General features: G+C 57.0%; 2 protein-coding genes across 5 annotated transcripts in view; both read right to left on the bottom strand.

The window, feature by feature from the left end:
* Positions 1-7,937, bottom strand: part of LLGL2 (LLGL scribble cell polarity complex component 2) — a 31,324-nt gene extending 23,387 nt beyond the window's left edge. Inside the window, exon 1 of one of the 3 annotated variants that reach the window (XM_016127937.2) lies at positions 7,820-7,937. The gene's annotated coding sequence lies outside the window, so the exon portion shown is untranslated. Of the gene's footprint in view, positions 1-5,413; positions 5,555-7,000; positions 7,667-7,819 lie in introns of those variants that run through there. The other 2 variants (XM_016127958.2, XM_016127968.2) reach the window with 2 other exon arrangements.
* Positions 7,938-9,058: 1,121 nt separating this feature from the next.
* On the bottom strand, positions 9,059-15,416 carry TSEN54 (tRNA splicing endonuclease subunit 54). Of its 2 annotated transcripts, XM_016127984.2 has the most exons (11): positions 15,320-15,416; positions 15,025-15,189; positions 14,855-14,918; positions 14,688-14,771; positions 14,295-14,393; positions 13,549-13,601; positions 11,942-12,043; positions 11,082-11,725; positions 10,456-10,516; positions 9,990-10,106; positions 9,059-9,533 (listed from the first exon to the last, which is right to left on the bottom strand). In XM_016127984.2, the coding sequence occupies exons 1-11, from the start codon at positions 15,373-15,375 to the stop codon at positions 9,383-9,385; spliced, it is 1,596 nt and encodes a 531-aa protein (XP_015983470.2). In that variant the 5' UTR covers positions 15,376-15,416; the 3' UTR covers positions 9,059-9,382. The 2 variants fall into 2 exon arrangements, with proteins under 2 accessions (XP_015983470.2, XP_015983480.2); XM_016127994.2 differs by lacking the exon at positions 11,942-12,043 and having other exon boundaries at positions 15,320-15,394.
* Between the last annotated feature and the right edge of the window lie 956 nt (positions 15,417-16,372).

The following is a 16,372-nucleotide window of genomic DNA, read 5'->3' as shown; positions in this document are numbered from 1 at the left end:
GGACAGGGGGCTGGGGAAGAGCCCAGGCCCCGACCATCACGGCTCAGCTCCTGCAAGCCGGGTGGTCTACCTAGGTGGCTCCTGGAGGCCCCGCGAGCTCGTGTGTAGAAGCGGACGCACTCCCTCTGCACGGGTCTGCTGGGAGCCATGCTGAGTGGCCAGGGCCTGGCCCAGCTCCTGGCACAGAGCGGGCGGTCTTAGGACTAGGGGTACAACAGCGACAGACTGACAAGATCCTTTATGTCACCAGGATAACATCCTTTCAGGGGAGAGAGAGAGTGATGACTCACAAATACACAAATTAGTCGGCAGGAGGGTTTCAGATAGAGAGCACGGCCAGCACGAGAATAAAGGAAGATGCTGAGGCCGTGACCAGGGTTTGGTGGTCGGAAGGACGCAGTGACCACTCGTGCGTCTGGGCCCGGGCGTGCGCTGTGCCTTCTGCGCAGGTCACCTTCCCTCCAGACACTCGCGCGCCTCCCTCCCTCGTCCCTACTCCAGTGTCCCTCCTCTGACGTTCTCTCCCTACTTCCCTGCTTCGTTTTTCTCCTTAGCGCTGGCCGCGGTGGCCTAGTTTACTCACTGACCTTACTTACGGCCTGTGCGACCCTCCACAGGGATCCGCTTTCTCATTCTTACTCAGGGGCTCTGGCCCTCTTTTTCACTGCGGCGCCCTGCGTGCACCCTGAATGAATGAACGGAGGTGGTAACGTCTCCACCCAGACCTGAATGATAGGAAGTGGTGAGCCTCGGTAATCAGGGGCAGGGCGTGGCTGGCAGACGGAACCAGCCAGCGCTTTTCAGGAGGAGGAGGGCGGAGGGGCCGAGTGCAGGCAACCAGGAGAGAGAGGCGGGTGGGAAAGAGCAAAGAGCTTCCACTGGACCCCACTGGGAACCACTGGCAGTCCCAGGCGGAGGCCGATGTGGTCTGCCCTCCCCTCCACCAAATCATGTCCGTTTGGCTTGGCCCTGTGTTGGCTGGTCCATCTACCTGTTCAGCCCCGGCCCCAGGCCCCAGCCACTGTGGCTTCCATGACTCTGTCTGAAATACCTTCTAGCCCTTCAAGTGACGCATCAAAAATCACCTTCCAAAATTCCCTCTGAACCCATTCTGAGCACTCTTACCCTTAGCACTTGACCACACCTTCTGCTAAAATGGTCCACAAAACTGCCGTGGGTCTGGGCACCCATCCAGCTCTGAGAATGCTGAACGAGGCATCGAGGTATTGGCGACCTAGGTGGCAGGGGAGTGTGCGCAGCGCCGTGATGGAGGGCTTGCAGTCGCTCAAAGGGCAGAAGACTCACAACAATGTAAGCACACACGCGACGTATCCCGGAGTCAGGTAGAATCCAGGAGAAAAATATCCACAGAAATCGACAGCATGTCGGAAGGCATATGGAATTAGTGCCGTTTTTTTTTTTTTTTTTTGGTTTCTCTGCCTCCCAGGCAGGGCAGGTAAGAGGACGGAAGGGGAGAAGGCGTGAAGCCCAGGCAGGGGTCTGGTGTGAGGGTGGCCCTAAGCTCTCAGTGGGTGGGAACGTTCCTGATCTCTCAGCTGGGTTGCCCAACAGCCACGTTCACCTGGACAGGGGAGAAGACACCCCCATGGACACTGAATGGGCACAAAGGCAGGGAGCAGACGGGCAGGTGGAACCAGGTGTGTGACTTAGGGCTCAAGAGTCCTGGGGCAAAGGGCATTGCTGTTTCATTGGCTCTGACCAGCAGGGCCGTCGTGAGCTTCTACAGGAGGGCCTGTGAGGGGTCCAGCAAACTCTCGGGTGCTGCACACTTCCACGCTGCTACTGCCACACGGGGTGTGGGGGGAGGGCCAGGTTCGGGAGTCCCGGCAGCTGAAGAGCCCCCCAAGTCCAATGCCGAAAGGATCTGTGGCAAAGTTACTGGGATGTAAGGAGCTCCGAGGGTCCTGGCTTCCTGCCCTAGAGATGCCACCTGGCTAGAAACGACTCTTGAGAGAGGGACTTCCCAAGAAGAAACGCCTTCTCTCCCGCTAAGCCTCCAAAGACTGCAGTGGCAGTCTGTCCCTGACCGGACCCGAGCCGCCCTGCCGGCTTGGCGCTGCTCTGTTCCTCTGGGAGTGGAGCGGGCACTCGGGGTTCAGGGCCGGGCCTCACGAGGCTTACTCATCCCTCACACGGACGTGTGCCTTCCGCGAGGAACCAGCCTGCGAGGTCCCCGTGGGCAGCTGCCCCAGCAGTTTCCTTCCCTCCTCGCTGCTCCCGTCACCCCACATTGCTGCCAGCCAGGGAGTTCTGGTCTCCCCGAACCCCGATGCCCGCCATGGGGGGCGGGGAGGAAAGGAGGCCTGTCTACTTGGCCACAGGTGAGCAAATTCACAGCCTGTCTTCCCTTCCCATCTTCTGCCCAGACCCTGTGGCCGGGACATGCAAGGACTCTGCCCCAGCCCTGCGTCTCCGGAGCTCCGTAGAGGCAGGGAAGGAATGAGTACCCGGGGGCGGACTTGTTTCGGGCCCCTTACTACAAATGGCAGTTTTCACTGAGCCCAGGAAGAGACAAGGGGGTTCCCAGACCAGAATGCTCATCCCGCACTGACACTGCTTGGGATGCCTGGGCTAACTGTTCCACTCCCCGCCCCCCCCAGAAGACCAAGGCCTGGCCAAGCTCGGTCAGCCCGTCTGTATGATAGGCCAGCCCGCTGGAAGGTCCCTCAATATTTGGGGCAGTTCCATCCATCTGTGGGAAGAGGTGACATCCAGTAGCAGGACTCTGGACATCTTGGGCCAAGGGAGAGAAGGCTCCTGGAGCCGCAGTCGGCACCCTCCCGACCTCCGGAAGCACACACAGCACGAGGCTGAGTCCCAAGCTCTTCTCTGCCCTCTGCCCGTACCCGCCGCAGCCTGCCGCCGCCGAAGCAGCTGCCCTTCCTTCCCTGACATCCTGTGTGAGGCCCGTGTGTGGTTTTGGCCTCCAGTCTGCGTCTGCTGGGTGTGAGTACACTTACACCTCTTACTGCGGGGAGACGCGACGCAGGGCTCTGCAGGGCTGGGGCAGCTGCTGACCCCTCCGGCCTCTGTCCACGCCAACTCAGATGTGCACGGCTGCTTTGCAAGCACCCGTGTTCCCTGGGAAACCCAATCTCCCAAAGGTACCTGGCAGGCCCTTGGCCAGCAGCTTAGCAACCAAACCTTGGCTGAAAGGGCACCTCATGGAGATGGGACTCAGACAACACACACAGAGAGGGACCAGAAACCAGAGAACTTGTGTCGCTGCGGTTGTCAGGCACTAAGAGACTGAGCGTAAACTATGGCCAGATGCTACTTTCAGCACTTGACATACATCATCTCGTGTAATTCTTACAGTTACTTATGAAATAACCAGTCCCAAGAGCTAATGAGCCCAAGGAGTTAGCAAGAGCCCAAGTCTCTGCACTCCAACCTGACAGCAGGACCCTCTGCTCAGTACAGGCCTCTCCCCCAGGACAAAGGGACTGGCCAGCCGCAGCCTGGATGGGAGCAGTGGGGACCAGTAGCCAGAGCCCCGCCTGCCACAGCGGCTCACACCCTGAGAGGGCCCTCCCACGGCACCGGACCCCCTTCTGTGATCTAACATCGGACTCTCTCCAGGGAAGTGATGGATTGGATATGGCTGAGCACAAGGAAAAGCAAAGCCACTCGGGGGAGAAGGAGAAGGCGGACAGCTTGCCTGGGGAGGGAGCGGGTAGGCCGCCTGGCTCATCCTATCGAGCCCCCTTCCACGGCCTCCTACTTGCTTCAAAACTTGCACTGTTGTCCTAAGAACTTTATTATCATCATTATTATTTATGCCTACAGCACCTGGTCTTCCTAGGGGGTCTCCCATCCAAGTACTAAGCAGGCCTGACCCTGCTTAGCTTCGGAGACATCGGGCTTGTTCAGGGTGGCATGGCCATAGACCATGGACCTTAGTTCCACTGGGGCGCGAACCTAGGACCTTCTGCGTGTAAAGCAGACGTGCTAACTGCTACACCATGGAACCGCGTCCACTAAGAGCTTCTAGCTGTCAGCTCTAGGAGGAAGGGACAGTGCCTGTCCTGTCCATGGCTGTATCCCCAGTGCTTAGGACCCTGACGCATGGGGGACACTCGAATTCTATTGAAAGAATTCCTTCACCCCTGCAAGTCTCTGTTCAAATGTGACTTTCTTGTGCGGCCCACCCTGACCACCATTTTTAATTATCCGTTTGGATTTTCATAAGAGTTTATTTGAGCCGAAACTGATAACATATGCCAGGGAGCGAGATCTCAAATGCTCACCTTGGCCACCTTTCACGGGGGCCTCCTGCCCCCACCACAGGGCTCCTACGGCCTGCTTTATTTGCTGCTCTGCGGCTCATGTTCTCATGTTGCCTTCTAGCACGTTATTTTTTTACTTGCACCTACTTTCTGTCACTTGTGCTCCCCACCCTTTAGCATGCCAGTCTTGTGATGGCAGAGATCTTTGCTTTGTGTAAGGATTACGCCTGGTGTCTGAACCACGCCATGCACACAGCGGCGCAAGTAAATACTTGTTGAATGAATGAATGAACGAGGTAGGGCTGAATGGGGATCAGCCAGGCTAAGGTCTTCTCCAGGTGGGAGCCACTTACCCTGAAGAACACTAGGTTGGGGCACCATAGGGTCCCTCAGGGAACTTCGCTACCCTGTTCTCAAGTCTCTGGCCAGGGCCATGTGGACATCATGCCCTGGCATCTTGCTGGGAATATCTTTGTGGGCCGCGTGCCTCAGTCCAAGGCCCCAGGATACCCAGCTCCTTGGCAAGAAGAATCCAACAATATCACTATTTGCAAGAGTCAAACAGTCCTGTGCCCAGAGGTGGACTTTCATCAAACCCTGAGAAAACTTAGTCAAATATTTTGAGAGAAGGATCCGGTCCCTGCTGAATTCCTGAAGGGTAGAGTCAGGTCCCTAGCAGCTTCCCTGTCCCCACGCCCAGAGGAGCCTCTCCTAGCTCAAGAATTCACTAGTTCATGGAAAGGGGAAGCAGTAAGGTGACTTCTCAGAGGACTAGTTTCCTCCGAGAGGGAGGGTGGGGAGGGAAGTTCACCTCTAAGGGAGCTGGGCAAAGCCCCAGGGTGACAGGGCACAGATGGTGGGGGGATCTCCTAGGGAACCCTGAGGAGCCAGGGCTGGAGAAGGGCAAGCAGAACTGGTGGCCCCACGGGGGGACCCCCACCCATCACCCCATTTCTCCCTGCAAACTGTTCCTGGCAGGGGAAGACAAAGCTGCCAAGCAGACTGACATGCCCTGACCCAGGAGGAGCCCTGGTGGTGAAATAAGGCCTCTCCCAGCTCACTACTCAGGATCGGTGAGTCCTGGAGGCCAGTGCTGCTCAGAGCAGCCAAGCCAGGAGTGGGGACCACCAGCTTCTCCACCTCCAACTCAGGCGTCTCAGTACCTGCCTGACATATCCGGAAGGACTAGAAGGCTGAGTAACCCTTCAGGAAACTCCACATTGCTCCGAACTTTCCAGCTCCACACATCACTTTCTCCTACGGAGAGGGTCCTGGGGCCAAAAAGTCCTTCCCTAAATAAGGCTGAAAGAAAGCACTATGGAGTTCTCCGAAAATCTCCTTAATGGCACCAGAGCAGCACAGGAATGTGCTCCCCTCCCCCCACCCCCCAACAGGGCACAGAATGTGCATGACCAAGCCCTCCCCTGAGTAGAAAGCAGAGCAGATTAGATTCTATAGCCCCTTCCCCAGGAAAGGCTTCCAGCTGGGGTCTGGCCATCAGGCCTCATTCCTGGCTCCCTCAAGGAGCAGGGGATTTACAAAAGGCCACTAGAACACAAGCTGAGGTTAGGAGAGGCCACTGCCCTCTACCTCTGTCCCCTAATGTCTGTCCTCATTTTAAAAGTTCTAAAAGGCTCTCAAAAATCCTGAGCCTTCTGCTGGTATCTGGACAGAGGAGCCAGATTCCCTCACAATTCATCAGGCACACCCAAAGGCCCACAAATGACCACGCTTTTTATGCTTTGTGGGGATGCTATCAAGCTCACCCTCACCTGGCTCTGGCTATGTGCCAGGCCATTTGTGTTTGTGACATTTTTCATCCTCTTGTCAACGTCCGTAAAAAATAAGACTTGCTGACGCTTGGCATGGTTAAGTGACCGAGCCAAGGTCATACAGCAATAACTCGGCCAGGCGCAATTCAAAACTACACCTGTGTCTGGAAAGTCAATGAATGAAACACTTAACGAACATTACGTTTAGGGACAGACTGTGAGGCAAGAGGGAGACGTTTTCCCCTCTTACGCCAAAACATTTTATTTCTCCTACTATTGGCTCCTGTTTCATTTTTAATTTTTTAAAGCAACAGGGGTCATCTGGGATTAAGAGCTTTTTTATTTTTCTTTGAATGCCACTGTGTATTAAAAAGGTACTAAATGCTAGATTACTAAATTATTAAAATTATATTAATCTGCCACCACAGGGGACACTCCATTGCCTCCAGAAGTCCAGTAGAGATGCAGAACGACCCGAACCCTGTAAACACTGTCCAGTGGCCCCACAGAGACTGGCCCAGTCTAACTTCTGAGAAGAGGAGTCAGCCCTGGTCAGAACGCCCACAGCCCAGAGTGTGGGCTGCTGTAAGTGAGCGCTGTGGGCAGATCACTGAAGGAAACCAAATCTTAATTCTCTGTTTATAAAATAAGCTGGACCATCTCCCAGGACCTTTCCCGTACCTCAGCTCACACAGACCCAGACTGTCTTCCTCAAAAGCCACTTCTGATCTTGGCTTTCCCGGCAGGGGGCCACAGCTCTTCTGTACTGCCACTGTTCTTCCCACCTGGGGTTTCTTGTCTCCCAGACACCCTCATTCCCTCCCAGCTCCCCTCACTGAAAGAAGCCCCTTTGAAGACTTTAGTTGTAAACTCTGCAGAGGGTCCCTAGAGCCCAGATTAAGACGCCCTGCATCTGGCACATGGTTCCCCACGGGAAGGGGCCTGAGTGTAAGCCCCACCCCCTCACCCAAAGCTCACCTGTTTCAGGTGAAAGCCTCAGGAGGCCGCAGCACCGCTATCCTGGTTACATTCAGTTCTCCCCACAGCCAAAGCTCAGTGTGCCTACAAACCGTCCAGCAGGAGTAAGCCAAGAGCAAACTTTGCATACTTTCTTTGGCAAGACAGAATTTTTCACTCTTCGCCAAGTCCCAAAGTTCCACGGCGCAAACCTACTTCAATCGTGGAAAACAGACTCGGTCTCCGGACCGTCCCCCTAAAGGTGCCCAAAGCCACCCGAGGCGGAGAAAGGCCCTGAGATCTAAGTCCCTCCCTCGGGCTTCCTGCGTCCGGGGATTAGGAGGCACAAAAGGCCGGTAGGGAGAGGGCCCAGATGGCAAGGACAGGGGCTAAGCCGTCGACGTAACGTTCTCCGGCCACCGCTTGTGGAGGGAGGGCCGCAGGAGACGCGCGTCGCCCACCTCCCTGGCCAGGCGTCTTGCACGTGGGGCCCGTGGCCGGGAACTCCGTCTCCGCTCGCGGTGTCCCTCGCAACCAGCCGGGCGGGGCACCTGTTTCCCTACTCCCCAAAGCCAACACTGTCGTGCAAACCCGAAATCCAAATTCTGCAACCGCGGGCGGATCGGGCAGAGAAAAGTTCCCAGTGGCACTTTCTACAGGTGTCTTTCTCCCAGACAAGCGGAACGACGAGATCCAGGGTGAGGCGGGCGGACCTGGGCGCAGCCCTCGGCGCCCGACCCGGGAAGCCCGGGGTCCTGGCCCTCCCTCGACTCCCCGGCCCGACTGGCGGGCGCCCCGAGGGGGTGGGCCCAGCTGCGTGGGCCCGGGCACGCGCCTCACCTGGAACCCCAGGCCGGCCCCCACCCGAGGCCTCGGCGTCCCTCGGCGCCCGCAGCCGGCTCCGCTCGCTCCGCCGCCGGCCCACGGGCTGCTGGGCGGCGGTCTCCTTCCTGCTCACCTCCGGCGCGGCGAGCAGGGGGCGGAGCCGCTACTATTTACATAAAGGGCCAGGCGGCCCGGCCCGCGGAACCCGGAGCGCCGGGCCCCAGCGCTCGGGCCCCGCCCCGGCCCCGCCCCCGGCGGCCCAGCGCCGGCAGGGCGGGGGCGCCGCGAGGGAGCCCTCTGGGGGCGGGCACCGCGCGCGGACCAATCCGCGGCCCCGGGCGGCGCAGGGGCGGGGACTCGGCCCGCGAGAATGTGCACGAGGCGCGGCCGCCCCGCCCCCGGCCTCACCTGCGCGCACCTGGACGCACAACGGACCGCCGCGCCCTGTGTCCCGCCGCCTCCCGGAGGAAGAAATAGTTCCCGGAACACGCGACGGCTCTGGGCCACCTCCCAGGCCCGACAGCACAGAGGAGCCGTCCTTCCCACAAACCCTGCCTGGAGCTGCTGAGGGAGGGGCATAGCCAGGCCGGCTCTTCCTGAGGGCGCCCGACCCAGAGAGGGTGACCGGCTTACACAGGGCCAGATATCGGGACCCAAGAGCCAGGTGGCGTGGGGACGGGGGCGTCGCCGCGACGCGCTTCCCCTCGGGATAGGCCTTAAGCCCCATCCTCCTCCGGGTCCTCATAGAGGCTGGCAGACGCCGGGGGCCTCGAAGAACAGCAACAGCAACTGGAGTTTTTGGCACAAGGGAGGGGTTTGGAGCGACCAGAGGCGGGAGCGGAAGGGACGCGGAGGCCAAGCCTGAGGCCCGGGGCGAGAATGGCGCGCTCCACCGCACAGCCCGCAGCGACTAGGGTTCAAGCCACACGACATGGCGCCTCTCCGCCGCATTCAGAGAAAGGCCAGTGGAGCGCTGCCTCCCTCCTCGGACTATCCTTCAGAAAGCCAAGCTGAACAGAGGTCTGTGACTTCTCATCCCTTCCGGCGCAGGCCCCGAAAAAGGTGCAGAGTCGAGTTCCTGCCCTCCAGCGGGCTTCTCTTAGTTTCCGCACCAGAGAAAGCAGCACTTTGTGGGTGGGCAAAGCAGGGGCGAAAGCCTGGGGGCCAGTTCCAAGGACAGACAACAGGTTGGGGGAGGTGGTCTGTGCCCCAATACTGGGGCTGGGGATTGTTTAGTATATTCAGCCACAGCAGAAAAGTGATCTATTTTTTAATGGCTTTGGCTTTATCGCATGAAGCAGGCACCCTCTCTTTTAAAGGCACAGAGTCCTCCCTTCGGCCCCACCTTGCCGGGATCACTGCGAGGCAGCAACCTCAGGCCTGCAGCTTGGCGGCGCTGCAGCAGCCAAGCAGGGGGCTCAGCTTCACTCTTCTGCAAGCGTCAGACATCCAGGGCCGAGGCCCAGACTATTGCAGCTGCAAGGTGTAGGAAGCAGCTGAGATGGTCCCTGAGAGTAGACAGTCCAGGTTCCCCAGCCCCCCCCCCGGCAGGCCGCAGGCCCTGCCACAGCTGCATGGTCAGTGTTCCAGATCCCTGGGCAGTGTGAAGTCCCTGAAGCTGTAGAACGAGATGTCTCCGTGATCCACCAGGGCAAAGATCAGAGGAACATCCCCACTCTGGTAGGACAACCGTTTGAGGGTGCGGAGGTCTGGAACCGGTTCATCAAATCTGCAGAGATATAACTTAGACTGTGACACCTGGACATAGCCCACCCCACAGGCTTTGACTGCAGCCCTCTGTGGCTCCCAGGGAAGGAAGCCTAAGAAAGGAGTTGGGGGTGCAAGAAGTCCGGCCTCTGGGCTCCCTTGTCTGCAATCTGCATGGCTCTGGTAAGTTCGAGAGAGACCAGAGCCCTGGCTGGGTAAGGGGTTGGGAAGAGTGAGGTTCTCAACTGAGCCTGGGACAAGAGAGACTACCCGGAAATGCCACGAATGAGGGCGGAGGACTGGGGAGCTGGGGGTTCCCATGGCACTAACTGGCTGTGCGGCCTCGCGTGGGTCACATCATCTCTCTGGACCTTTGGCTCCTCTCAGGGATTGATTGGTTAGGGGTGTGGAGAGGAGGGCCACTCGGTTTACATGAGAACTGGCAGCAGCCTGGGGGCAGCACTTGCTGGTCTCATACCCACTAATGCACATCCGGGCATATGGCTTCCCAGGGTTATTCTTTCGGAATGTGGCCACTGCATCGGCCTGGTAAACATCAAAGCTGATTTCCAAGTCCCCAGACTTCTCCAGCAGCCTGAGGACAGAGTGAGAAACCTTAGGAAACCTTTGGGACCCTCCTCTTTTCTTTCCATGCCACCCTTTTCCTCCCTCCGTTCCAGAAAGCAGCCTGTCCAGGGTAACTGAGGTCCTGCTGTGAGGTGCCACTTGAGGGGTAAGGGGAGGCTCAGCTGCCTAACTCAGAACCCCGGGGATAAATCCACCTCTTACTCCTCCCTCTCCCTAGACACACATGAGTATTAGCTAGGATAGGGGTCCCTGGAATAATCCCCCAGCTCATACCCAACTTCGGGAGTCAGATTCCAGCTGCCAGCTCCTGCTGGCAGCCAAAGTACTGTGGAGATGGGCACTACCTGGAAACTCACCGGGCACTTCCATCAGCAAGGTGTGTCGTCTGCAGCACAGAGATATGCCAAAGGACTGTGGCTAGAAGGACAGTGGAGATGAGGTGCTGGGGAGGGGAGTCAGTCATCTAGACTCCCCTGACATTTCTCAATCTGCCATCTAGTTTAGGGTTCCCAGATTTAGCAGACTTTTTAGTATAGGTATGTCCCATTGTTGTTTATCTGAAATAAAACTGACCTGGCAACCCTGATCTAGTTAACCTACAACCTACCTTGTTCCCATTAAGGGTTGTAAGCAGTTCTGAATCCATTAATACCGTTCTCGCCTTGTTAGTTCCCTGTCCTTGACATGCAGGGCATACAGTAAGCCGTTTATCTGGCCAACGTATCATCTCCTTGGTCCCTCTAACAGGGACCACAGCAAGGTGGTAGCAGAGCCACCCACAGGCATCTTGTGTGTGATGTTAAGGACAGGCTCGTTGTCCTCATTCTCTCCTCGGGCACTGACTCATCACCTCTAAACTTGCCCACATGGGTCCTTTTGCTGCTTCTCACCCCCATCTTTCTTAAGCTTTGATAGTCATGGTCAAGCCGTGCCCCTTTCAAAGTCTTGAGGCCTTAGCCTGTGGGGCGGGGTGAGGGGGTACCTGGGGAGTCTGCGTGGCCAGGACTCAGCAACGGGGTGACAGGCTGGTCCCACAGGTGCGGGGGGCGGGCCTGGGTTTTCTGCAGGCGCCGCCTCTGCAGCAGCTGCTTGTACTCCTGCCAGCTGGAGCAGCGTTGCACCTCAGGATCCACGTTCACATCCTCCCGGAAGTGCTGGGCCTCTGCCTGCTGCTCCTGCTCCCGTCGGGAGAGCTTCTCCTTCTGTTGGTTCAGTTTCTGGCACCAGGACTCAGCATCTGTCTCCCGTCCAGGGACGTTGGCTGGGAGCAGCTCTGGGGCTGGGGCAAGCAGGAGGGTGTGGCGGCTATCTGAAGCCATGTTGGGGAAGGAGATCTGCTCAAAGTTCCAGCGTGGCTTACTAGCCCCCTTGACGCCATTCTCTACTTTGTCATTCTCCTGGCTGCATCCCACCCCCTCCCTGGCCAGGCCAGGACAGGGCTCCAAGGACCCCAGAAGCTGAAAGGGGCCCGCTGGGCCCTTTACAGGGCTTGACTCCTGGGGTTTCTCCTCTGGGCATCGCTTGTTCTGGTCGCAGGGAGATGGCATGGAGGTTGCCAGGCTCTTGGGTGTCCCATCCACCCCCTGCAAGGGGTTCTCCAGGGCCCTGGGCTTCTTATTAATGGACCTGAGGGACAGGGGGAGGAAATGCAGCACATCTGCTCTGAATCGCTGAGGTGTGCCCGTCCTCCGCACGCCCTACTGCTCCACTGCCCCACTGAGCCCGCACGGGAGCTGCCCGGCTCATAAGCCCACGAATTCTCCCAGGTCTCAAACACCAGCATCCCCGCAACAGTTCTGCCCCCCAGAACTCCCTGTGCATGGCCGTGTCGGGGGGCACTACCAAGAGCGGGAGCTCCTCCTCTTCCTCTTGCCATTCTGATCCCCTGAGCATTGGGCACTGCTGTTCAAGTTCAGCTGCCTCTCATAAGGAGACAGGACGGAGCTGTGGGGTGAGAATGGGACGAGCAACAGATCCATGTTCTCAGCCTGGCGGTCCTGGGGGAGTTTGTTGGGGACTGGCCCAGCACGCAAGTCTGTGGGCCAGGGTCAGAGCCACACCCAAGGGCTAAGGCCCCAGGCAGACCTGCCTGCAGGCTACATCAGGGTGGCCACAGGGGCCTGCCCCTGCATCTCTGCCTAGGCCCCCAGGTCTCACCAATGGCACCTTTGAACAGAAGCTCCCTAGAACCAGGGCTCCTGCAGAGCCAGCAATAAGTGATTAATCACTGGTAAGTTAAAGACTAGAAAACAAAAATAAAAATCCTACTAACATTTTAGTTTCTTATAAACACTATCTTCATATTTGTTTTTTCCTAACAAAAATGACACACTGCTTTATAATCTTTCTGTTTCAATAATATATTATGGACATGGCCCCTGATCACTATAGCACCCTTCCCTGTCATGATTTTTTCTATGGCTCTAAGGCTGCACCGTCCAATACAGTAGACTACACATAAGAAACTGCTGAAGTTAAATTTAAATCCATTAAAATTAAATCAAATTAAATATTCAGTTGCACAAGCCACATATATTGGACAGTATGAACACAGAACACTTTTATTACCACAGAAAGTCCTTTGAATAGTGTTACTCTAAGGGATAAGCTAATTTGTGTGACCATGCCCTCTTTGTTGGACTCATAGGAGCTTCCGGGCACACTGATTTTGCAAAGTGATGATGTTTTGAGTAAGCTCCCCACCAGATGCAAGTTGTGGGGCAGTGATTTTGCTCTCTGCTATTCCTCAGCAACGAGTACAGCACCTGGCACCCAGTAAGTGGTCAACAAACACTGTTGAATGAATGAATGAGTGAACAATCTCACAAGTTAACATATATATGTGTATATATGTGTGTATGTGTGTGTGTGTGTATGTGTGTGTGTGTACATATATATATCTGACTATTCCCTTAGGATATATTCCCCTTTCAGAAGTTAAAGCTCTGTTCTAAAGCTTTCATGATATACTGGGAAACCACAGACTATACTAGTTTCCACTCCAAGCCTGAAGGTCTCTATGGCTCCTAGCAATGCTGAATCACTAAAGTGATGAACTTCAGAGGCCCCAGAAGGAAAGGACACAGCCAAAGGAATGTGAAACCTTGCTCAACTATTCCTCACTTGCTCATTCATGCCTCCACTCAACAAATCTGCCTGCACATCTATTAAGTGCCAGGCCCTGTATTGACACTGCATCTCCATGCTCACAGTGAGCTGTAGGTGCTCAGCTGTTATCTGTGGGGCTCAATCTGATAACCCAGGATAAGTCGAAATGACCCAGATTGTCCAAACATGCCTCTCAATAGATGGTTTCCAGCAGAGGCTCCCAGAGAGCTGCAGCTCCAGCCAAGGCCTCCCAAGTAAGCAGAAGTCCCTTCCCGCTTCGGGGCTCATCACCTAGGTCCCAGAACTAGAACAAACTGGAGGGAAATGGAATGAAGATTTACCTCGGTTGGAATCGTCGAACCACATAGCCCAGTCTCTTCAGGTGGCTGAAGACCTCAAAAGAAAAAAAAGTAAAGGTCACACATCCACTTGTGAAAACACCAAATAGTTTCACTCTATTACATAAATACCCTCTCCAGACTAAGTTCTCAGTATGAATCCCTGTCCCTTGCTTACCTTACTTTGAGTACAAATGACCTACAGCAGTTTGCTTGATTTAAATGCAAATTCCAAAAAGCTGATAGCCAATGAGCCAGAAAAAGAACTACACCCTTTTTGATACCAACGCTTATGAGAAGCTCCTGACTATAATATGGACAAGATGGCAGAAGGTGGTGGACATGCCACCCACTCCCCACCCCTCCGTCTGTTTCTGGTCTGTTATCCCCCCCCACACACATCCTCCACCTTGTCATGTTAGACTGCCTCAGGTCTCAGATGCAGCCTCCACTCTGGCCGCACACCCATTCGGCTCCTTGGTTTCCAATACCATCCCTGTGCTCATGACGTCCGCGCTTATGTCTCTAGTCTGTGCCCCTCCTCCATTTCACCTTCTCCCCAGCATTTAGCTCTGTGAAGTCCACTGTTCTTTTGCTGGCTGATTTATTATCTATTGCCACCACTAGGATGTAAGTGCCATCACTGCAGAGTCCTTGCCTGTCTGGGAGCCGCCAGCACATTGCTCTGTGCCTAGCACCTCATAAGTTCTTATAAATACTCATTGACTCAGTGGATGGGTGACAGATACCTGGTACTGCAGGAAAGTCACAGTGTCCTCAGTCAGCAACAGCTGGTAGGCCTCCTGGATGGACAGTGGCAGGTCTTGGTGGAAGAGCTGGATGGACCCCTAGAAGTAGAGCCAACAGCTCGATCTGTAAAGCCCTGTCAATGGGACAACCGACCTTCCCCCACTGTCCCCAAGGGCATCACAGCAAGAGGGAGGGATCAACCAGGAAGGGGAGAGCATCCCCCACACTTATATGGACTGCTCCCTACACAGCATTCTCTTCTGCTTTAGAAGTCAGGTTACAAGATCCTTGAATACTCAGTTGTGTATACTTTTTCTCAAAAACAAATACCTGCATCTTCTTCACTCTCCTCGGTCCCAACCCCCTCCCCACCCTCCTGGGCCCCCACTCACACACTCCAGCAGATACAAGGCCTCCTCGGGGTGAAGCCGCTGCCGGCCCTGCTCTGAGAAGCCCATGGTCTGCCAGAATTTACCCTGCGTGGGACCCAAACCAAAGTCACAAAGAAGTCAGGAAAGGCAAAGGAACGGGTTCCCTGTCCTCGAGCCCTGCCGCTCACCGCAGGAGACTTCAACTCCACGAACCCTTCTTCCGGTCTCCATTCGGCGGCCACCAAACTGCCCCTGGCGAGGAAAGGGAGGGGTCCGCCTCAGTCTACCCGAGAAGTCTACCAGGTCCGTCCGCCCCGCCAGTCCCGGCCTCGCCCCCGTCCCGTTCCGCTCCGCTCACAGGCGCTCCACGCGCTCCTCCGCCAGCAGCTGCCAGAGCTCCTCACGGCACAGGCGCAGCCGCTCGGCCTGGGCAGCCGAGCCGTCGGGGAGAAAGTCCTTGGGGCCATGCGAGCGCTGGGGCAGCTTCTGGGACCGCGAGCGGGCGGCGAGGAGTTCACGGGCGCTGCGGAAGGAGGAGACGCGGGGTCAGAGTCACGCGGTACGGGCCGCCGGACCCAGTGCCGGACTCCCATCCCCTTCCCCGCGCCCACCCCGTGGTCCTTGTGACTGCCCGGGACCGAAGCGCGCCGCACCTGAGCACGCGCCCCGCAGGAACCTCCACGGCAACGGGCTCTGATTCGGGGTCCATCGGGCCGCCGCCTGCGCCTGCGCGCGCACCGCCCCGCCCCGCCCACCTCCGGACTTCCGTGCGGCCCTAGCGCCTGCGGATCCGACCTCCGCTCCTCTGGTCTCCGGATCAACCCACCCGCTCTCCGCCTTCCCGGCTGTCCTGGGTCCTAACGCCTGACAACAAACTTGTGCCTCGACTCCGGAGACCGAAAGCTTGCAGGTCTCTGGATTTATTGGAACTTCTCTCTACTGTACCTAGCCTTCCTCTAGGCTCCTCTCTAGTAAAACTTGAGGAACTTGGTGTCTGAAAGTGTAATATGAATAATCTGTGGTGACTCTCCTCTCTGCAGACTTGGGATGCTTTAGTCCCCACCATCACGGTGGACAAGGAGGGAAGAAGAGAGGGTTTAGAGAAGGGAGAGTGGTGGATTCCCGAATTCCAGCTTTGCAAGCTGAAGGCCCCCGGGGGCTGTCAGGTGCGGTCTGGGGAGGTTCGGAGTTCCTTCAGGGTCTTCCGTTGGGTCCCTTCCGAGGGGCTCGAAAGCCAAGTTTCGAAGGCCAGGGGGTGGGAGGGGGAGGCGCTGTCCGGCCCACGATGGTGCTGAAGCGCCACCCCAGCCTGTCATTAGCACCTCGAGGCTGGGGTCCCCGCCGCCGCCACCGTGGGCCGCTCTGACACCGTCCACTAGGTGGCACCATTGCTCTGAGCAGCCAGTGGTCGGCGACCGTGGACGCCGGCGAAGGTCGCTGTGAGAGTCCTGGGAGGGGCGAAGGGCAAAGAGGAGGGGGGCTTCCCAAGTGGGGTCCCCAGGTATCAGTTCCCAGACCCCTTCACATAATGTCTTCTCTTCCAACCAGTCACAAACCCTTCGGTCTAAACTCTAGAACCCCAGGTAGCCCCAGCTCCAGAGAAACTTAGGGTCACGCGCTCTCGCCCCTACACACGCCGCTTCACCTGGGCGCATGCGCTGATCAGCCAGCTTCTACGGTCCGCCCGGGAGCGATGGGGGTGGGAC

The sequence above is a fragment of the Rousettus aegyptiacus genome, unplaced genomic scaffold (assembly GCF_014176215.1).
Source record: "Rousettus aegyptiacus isolate mRouAeg1 unplaced genomic scaffold, mRouAeg1.p scaffold_m13_p_6, whole genome shotgun sequence".
Lineage (NCBI taxonomy): Eukaryota > Metazoa > Chordata > Mammalia > Chiroptera > Pteropodidae > Rousettus > Rousettus aegyptiacus.
This window is presented reverse-complemented; position numbering and strand designations above follow the sequence as displayed.